The 8163-nt window shown below is 37.4% G+C and overlaps 1 protein-coding gene across 1 annotated transcript in view; it reads left to right on the top strand.

Annotated features, from left to right (window-relative positions):
- Window positions 1-6626, top strand: part of PDE10A (phosphodiesterase 10A) — a 36081-nt gene extending 29455 nt beyond the window's left edge. Inside the window, exon 13 of the mRNA XM_010166732.2 lies at window positions 5071-6626. Within this exon, the coding sequence (XP_010165034.1) occupies window positions 5071-5188 (118 nt within the window). The 3' untranslated portion in view covers window positions 5189-6626. The remainder of the gene's footprint in view (window positions 1-5070) is intronic.
- The last annotated feature ends 1537 nt before the right edge of the window (window positions 6627-8163 follow it).

The raw sequence follows: 8163 nt of genomic DNA, 5'->3' as shown, positions 1-8163 counted from the left end.
CTGACAAAACTTCTGTTGAAATCAGTATGCTTCATGAGAATGTTCCAGTTTCAGGTTAATCAGTATTCTCTGAGGAAAAACAGTTGGTTCATAAATTGCCAGCAATGTTTAGTCAGGGAAAAGAGGCCCATTTTTCTATGCTCTTACTAGCACCTCTCTCATAATCTTTTTTTTTCCTCTTGTGGTCCTTAAGTTCTAGCTTGCATTAAACTTTTTCTTCGTGCTGTATGGCAGATTTATGTACAGTCACTTTCCTGATCTTGTGAGCTAAATGATCTATGTTAAGTAACAGAAGGCTGCCCACTGTATACAAAATGCCATGAAATTGAAAGTAGTGGTTAGCAAAATAATTTCATTCACACCCAAACACTATTTCATAAAGCTATGAGAGGAATAAGTAGGTCTTTACCAGTGGGAAAGAGGACTGTCTTAAAACAAACAAACAAACAAAAAAACAACCCCCACAAAAATCCCTGAATATCTTTAGGGGCCATCATTAATAGTCAAGTGCCTCTAAGGTGCCGTTGCTGGGCATGGCTGTGCCCTTAGATGGATATGGAGGGAAAATTAAGTAGGATTAGAGGCTGTACCTCTGTAGTTATTACATTAATGGGGCTACAGCTGGAATCCTGTTTAGTGTCCGTGCTTTAAGAAGAGTAGGAAAAAAAGACACTAACAAATAAGATGATTAAGAAAGAGCTTAAAGAATGTTTTGAGATCTTAGTAGTAAGAGACTAAAAAAATCTGACATCACGTGTTGTAGTTTATCCAAGAGAATGACTTTATCAAAATCTGTAACTGTCTCCATAGTACGTTTTCTGATTAGACAAAGCTCGTTAATTTAGCAGGTAAAGACTACTTGAAGCCCAAAGTTTCAACCAAGGAATATGGTGAATGTCTTTTTAAGCATTTGGAATAATGTCAGTTGAAGATCTTAAATCAAGGCTAGCTATACATTTTAAAAGAGAGAGGTAAAAGGGGTATACATCTGAAGCGTAGTTACTGTGATGAAATTGCCAAGGTCTGTCTTTTCCGGGCAGTCAGGCTAGGTGATCCCGATAATAGTGTCTTTTGTCCTTAGAAGCTATGAAAGTAACAATGTCTAGTAAATAATAGGCAGTAATTTGTTATCCTAATTGAGTAATGTGGAAGTATTCTATTCATAAGTGCATATTTTAGTGGTTCCATGTGTTGCAATATAGCATTAAACTCTTCTCTAGTTTCAAAGTGCTGTAGAGCGTGTTACGGTCATAATGGTGTCAGACTCCAAATCTTGTTTTGGAATTCAGAGTTACAGTACGAGGTAGGAATGTGTACTCCCTGAGCTGTGTTGACCTAATATATACATGTTGATAGTTTGATTATAGATAATTGAATAATGTGTATTCTGACAAATAAAGAAAAGTTGCTTTCAGTGTGAAATCTGAGAATATGAAGTAAACTACAGAACTGCTTGTAATCCTTTCAGTCTTCACAAGGTCGTGAGTCATCCAGCTGCTTTACTGAGTGGTAGTCTGAGATCTTAGAAGTTTTCTAACTTCTTTCTAATCCTTGCTTGAATTCATATTGCTTCAGCTGTATTGATGGCTGAAAGCTAAATGGTCGGTTAATCGACCCGTGTAACTGGAACACAGATTGTGCTTTGCATAACCATGTTTTCAGGCAGAAAGAGTTTTGTAGTTTACATGGACTAAACAGCATCAACTGTAATACTCACCATTAGAAATGCAGTAATGCTTATCATGAGTGTTTACAGTTTTTCTATTCAAGCTAACAAATATACTCTAACTGCTTTATATATGTGAAAATTTTTATTTCTGTTGTATGACTTGTCAACATCTGGGTGTACTTTTATGCCCCAAATCACTTTATATATGCTTTTAACATGAAAATGTCTTCCATAGAGTCTGTATGGTTAATTAACATTGGTGCTGCATGTCACTGTCAGGAAAGTTCTGTTACTAGCACAATCAAATGGGAGGTCTTAAGAATGGGTTTGTATTTACTGCAGAATCATTTGCATAAGCCTACCAGTACCTTTGGTAAGAAGTTGGCATTGTTATTCCACTTATGGGAATTCCACTAATGGGAACTGATGCTTAGAGAGGCTAAGTTGAGTGCTTAAGACTGCACAGGATCTTTTTCAGGAGTAGGGTTCTGCGAGGACCCATATATTTGGATTTCTAGCCATAAGGATATCTAAATGAGGCAAAAGGGGCATGTAATACTTGACAGTCCATCTTTCAGTACTCAGCTGAGGACATTTAAGGTTGAATGGTAGAGTATCAAGCACCCACATACATATGTGTTCTAGATGAAAGGTTCTTTATGCTTCTGAAGATCAAGCGTTAACATCTTTTCAAGAGTGGGTTTCTCTGCAAAAGTTGTGATGTCTGAAGTAAAAGCAGTCAGACTCCTGGCAGAGATTATATGAACTTCTGTTCATATAACAAACTTACGTTTGCTGTTTGGAATTCCAGCTATGGTTATAGTACTGTTACTTCTGAAAGCTACACTGGCACAGTCTCCAGACTGGGCACAACTCTGTACAGACACAGCTCCCCACCCTGCTCTTGTGAATTCCTTAATTTAGATTGCATTGATACAGAACTGGGACATAGATGTGTGGATGGGGTTTAAGATCTCCATAAGACTAAAGGGTTTCCTGAAAATTCATACCCTGGCATAAAGTCTTCTGAAGAGCAGTTTGACAGTTTTAAATTACCCTTGAATTACCCTCTGCTGTCATTTTGAGGGGTTAAGGAGAAAGTGTTGAGAGTTCAGACTTGGAGATGCAGAGCAGGAAATCAAGAATATAGATCTAACTTCAACTCCCCAATTACTAAAATGGGTGTTATTGCAGGGTTTAGGTTATTCCAGAGTGTTTCAGATACATGATTTTGCACTACACTTTCTTTTCCTTTGTTTTTGACAAGTAACTTATTCAGTTTGATGGAGGAATACAGCCTCTTTCCTCTTTGGTATTGCCTTAGCTGCCGACTGAACCAATTTTGATATCGGCCCTTCACCAGCAGTGCTTGTACTTGGAACACAGTGTTTAAGCTGCCACGTCCTTGAGTTGTTTGTAACACAGACACCAGCTGCAAAGAATAGCAGCAGAAGCAGCCAAAGCAGCATGTCAGCATCAAGGTTTTTATTTTGAGAGCCTCTGGGCATTTATTGCAGACAGTTAGGAGCCAGGGCTTCATTGGGAGCACAAAGGCAAATGAATTGTACTATCTGCATCTTTAAGGAATTAAAAAAAATAATAAAAAAAAATCAGTCACTGATTTCCCTGAGGTAAGGCAGTAGCTAAGAATCTAGATTATTCTTTTCTGGTAATTTATTCCCCATTTTTAAATACTCTCTTGTCTTCTGTGTAGATCAAAACTTCCAGGCACCTGTATTACAGTGTTCAGAATAAGTCTTATTCTTCTAATAAGTTTTATAATTAGAAGAATGTCTTATTCTTATAATAAGTCTTATGTGTGTTTTGTAGCCCCCATACTCAGTAGGCCTACCAAAGTGACAAATCTATGATAGAATATTTATTTTGAGGATGAGGTGAAGTGATTTTTTTTTTTCTTTATTTTGGGCCAAATAATTTTAAACAATTATCTATGTGCTTTCAGGTCTCGCAATTCTTGCTAAAATCAAAAAGATATAATTTTTTTTGGCTGCAATTCTACTCATTACTTTCCCAGTTTCAGGAAAGGGACATAGAAATAGTGACGGTTCAGGTTTTCTGATCCTTAGTACCCGATCGTGTTAACTGGGATTCAGCTCCATATTAACGCTGGCTTCATGACTTCCAGTTGGCCTGGAGCACTGGCAGAGCAGGATTCCATCTGCCCGCAGAAAATGGTGTAGGTGTTCCCCTAGAGGGCACCAGCTTTCTTCGGTAGACTCCATCAGATCCTGCAGAAAATGCAACATTTTCTCTTCTTACCTGTTCACTGTGCTTTCAGCTCATTATTTGCTGTTTTGGAAACTGTTTCAGCAAAACTGTGACATAAAAATCAAAAGAGTTCTGCCACATAAATTCTGATGTAATATGATAGTATGACACATAGCATGTAAGACCTCAGTGCTTTTACCATCCTGTTTGTTTACTGAAGACATCTAAGAATGTTGTTTCAGTAACTAGGGTATCTGACAGTAAGAAATTGAAACAGTTGCGCTTTCTCTCTTTCTCTCTGTCTTTGGAAACTGAATACTAGCTTTGGCCATAGGTTGCAAGTATGGTCTGCTATTGGATATCATCAACATAGACTTCCAAGACACTAGAGTGGTACTAGCCTACAGTAAAATAATGGGTCTGTACTCCCTTCAGATCATTAGAACACTGCCAGCTTAATTTCTCATCATTTTACGGCTTGTGAACAAAAATTTGGACTTGGGTGTTGGCCAGGCTCTGAGACACTAAGAAAAAAATCTGTCTTGGGGAAGGGGTACACTTTAAATGCAGTAGATTGACAGGATGATCACCACATTAGTAATTGAAAGTCGATACTATGATGTTGGCTTGCAACATCTTATACACTGTCAGGCAGCCCATGTGCAGGAGTTTCAGAAAGTTTAATGCGCTTCTGTGGTTTCCAGTGAAGGAAGTTTCCTGGCAAAAGTCCTGGTATCTGTGGTGGTTTCGAAAAGGGCCAGAGTATGCTGTGGTAAAATCCCTGAAGTGTAAAGTGATGAAGGCTACTTCTCTCCAGACTTCTGTTTCAGAGTCTCTGCAGACGTGTCTCTGTTGGGTCACAGCTGGTTTGTCTCTGCAGCTATGAAGGCTATAAAGTTGTAATGGAAACAGGTGCTAGCTGCTAGCTCCAGGGCTCATTCTGGGGAAGGTATGCCATAGGCTTGTATCTAGTCAGCATGGACATGAGCCACACAGAATAACAAAATGGAATAACTGAAGGTAAAGAATACAATAATGTAAAGATGATAGAAGCTTGATGATGTACAAGTACTTATGCACAGCAGTATAGTACAGCTGACAGTATTTTTAAGAAGAAATCCTAGTAAACTTATGAACAGTGCTTTACCTCTTTGACTTTTTTTCATCTCCAGGGACAATCTCAACCAATGGGAGAAAGTAACAAGAGGTGAGGAAGCCTCTATATGGATTTCTTCCCAGTCCTTTACTCCTGGGACCTCAGATTCACTACCTGTGAAGATTGATGACTGAACAGCAGCGATTGCTTTAACCCGAAAAGCATCCCTTATTGTTTTGGGGATTTTTTTGTTTGTTTCATTTTTATTTGGGGGAAAAAAAAAGAAAATGAAAAGCTACAAAATGCTAACTAAGAAGCAGATCTGCCTACGAAGGTAACACCTATGGAGTTACCTCAGCTAAATGACGCTGGCAGCCAATCTCCTGACCTACACCAGTGACACAACGTGAACAGAGAGAAAATGACAACCCAGATGTTTTGGAATCAGCTATCAAAAGAGAACTTACAACTTCTGAATATAAAAGACTGGCCTTATCTCATGGGCTACATTGCTGAGGCCTTAATTTAAAACTGATTGGGGGGGGGAAGACTCTTAGGGGGTACTTCTAAATTGTATCTTTCTAGTGAGGGTTTCAATGGTACTTTTATTATACTGTACTGTGGCTGGCTTTGACACCAGTGTCACTTGGGAGTTCTTGGCTATAAATAGAACAATATACCTATTGCTATTGTGAATGTTTATGTGTGATCTACTTGTAATCAGTTTGAACTCCAGCAGAATCCTTGGAGACTATAATTCATGCTTAGGTTACAGGAAATTCTCTTGCTGCAAACTAAAGGAAAACCAACATTCTGGTTAAAGGTTTAAAGTACTTCATTAAGTAAGCATCATGATGCAAATTGTCTGTCACTCACAAGGCAAATGTTGAAAGAACTAATGACAGTGGTTTGTTCTTCAGAATGATTTATAAAGCTAGACAACTCCTCGCTCAAAACCCTGGAAGTACTGGATATTTATCTCTGATATATGAGAGAGTTTCAGGTTTGAGTTTTTGTATCCATAGTGACAGAAGTATCAGATTAAAATTTAAATGTGACAGCAAAGATTTCCTTGCCAAGCTCACGATTAAGTAAAGTCATCATTTTTATTTCTACCTGCTGAGTTGTATTTTAAAAGGTATTAGAGACATACCTGAAGTATGCTATCTGCTGGGAACAAAAGCCTTGTCAGAAAAGTCAGATCCGATAGGAGGCATTGTGGTACCATCACAATAAATCAAAAATGTTTTTGTATTGACTAGCTTTTGTGTTGCACAGTAACACTGCATGTCTTCTACTGCTTTTTCCCCCCATCTGAAGATGAGTGAAGTTAGGAAACTTATCCATTTGTCTGTTTGTTTTTTTCCCCCCTAGTTCAGCAAAATTTCCAGGCTTAGAACTGCTTTTCTCAATGAAAAAGTAGCAGAATGAAAAAAAGTACTCTAAAATACTGTGTTTACAGTTCTGTGCTGACATAGGCTTCAGCCTTACAAACTTATGCACAGACTTTAAGACCTTACATTTAATGCCACTCTTTTAAAATTAGTGCAATTGTACAGAGTGTTTCAACAATGTTTAATTTGCCTTCATCTTTCTCTTAAAAATAATTAGAAAAATATCTTAATGTTGATCCACACACAGTAGGTGAAAACACAGTCTTTGCATACCTTTCACATACAGCCTATACTGCATTATATACTTTTTCACAGATAATACACTCTTGTAGTGGTTCCGTGATAACATGGCCATTTGTGTAATTGCAACAAATAATAGTAGTGACTTAAAGACAGAACAGAGGTTCTCATTTTCCACCTCATGTCTATTGAGCTGTATTGCTCTGATAAGCTTGCCATCTTATGGGTTTCGTGTAAATGACTTGGACTCTTGAGTTTTGCCTTCTGTTATGGTCGAGCACATACCAGTATCTGTACATGTGTACAGTATGTGATACATAATCACATAATATATAAATAAGCCTAAGCCTTTGCAGTACATAGGTATCCCAGAGGTTGAGAATTCAATAAGAAGTTATTTTATTTGTATGATACAGTTTACCTAGCAGCAGCCCTATATTTTTTTCAGTTTGCTTTGCCAATTCTAAGTGCAGAAATTCATTGTTAACCACAGCAAACTATTTTGGATTTAAAAAAAAATGGAGGAAACAATTACACCAAAGTAGAATGAGTGGTATCTCATGCTGTGTCCGCTTTTTTACTCCTTTACTCCTTTACTCTTTTAGCTAAATCTTGTAGATGCAACCTTTTGTCCGCTAAGTACCTGAGACACCACAGTTCCTAATATTTACATGAAAATTATCCAAATCTATGGTGACTACAAAAATATTCTCTGAAATTCAGATACCCCAACAACTGGATGGAACATTTTTCCTTCGGGGGTTCGGTATATTTGCTGTTATTCTCCCTCTTTGAATGCTGATCTTACAAGCGTTGCAAAAATATTCCTTATCACGTTGTGTCTGTGTTATGGAAAGCTTTTAATTAATCTTTTACTCATTTTATTACAGCACTGACAGAAACTCCACTGTTATAATTAATTTATAAATTTTGTACAGTAGTACAACATTCTGCTGTAATGGTTCAACTCATGGCAATATTTTTTTTTATAAGTGGCCAGTTAGTTGTTACACTAGAGAAATGCAATACTTATTTTAGTTGGAGTATATGATAAAACATTTACATTGGAGGGGACATGCAGTGTGGAATTCATCTTTCTCTGTGGCACAGACTTCTTTCATGTGTTTAAACTTAGAACAGTGCGATCAGTTTGCTGTGACTGCATTTAGAGCATTTAGTGTTAAAATTGTAGGGATAGCAAATAGCACTATTCATGTTAAAAAGTAGAGATTGTTAGATGCTCAAAACAATTATGACCCTCTTGAAATAATGCATTTGCCTCAAACACTGTGATACAGGAACAGTTCTGTGAAGTGAAACGATGAATTTGTTCATTCTAAACACGGAAAAAGCTTTCTGCATACTACTACAACAAAGTTCATGTTCAAACTTTAGGTTATATATCCCAGTCTAGCAAAGGCACATCATAACTCTTATTTTGCTTTCTGACCAAAAACTGTGCTCGATTGTAATACGGGTGTATACTCTGTCAAAAAACCCTAAAATAATGGACTGCTTTCTAGGGTAGATCAAAC

The sequence above is a fragment of the Antrostomus carolinensis genome, unplaced genomic scaffold (genome assembly GCF_000700745.2).
Source record: "Antrostomus carolinensis isolate BGI_N321 unplaced genomic scaffold, ASM70074v2 scaffold10844, whole genome shotgun sequence".
Taxonomy (NCBI): domain Eukaryota; kingdom Metazoa; phylum Chordata; class Aves; order Caprimulgiformes; family Caprimulgidae; genus Antrostomus; species Antrostomus carolinensis.
This window is presented reverse-complemented; position numbering and strand designations above follow the sequence as displayed.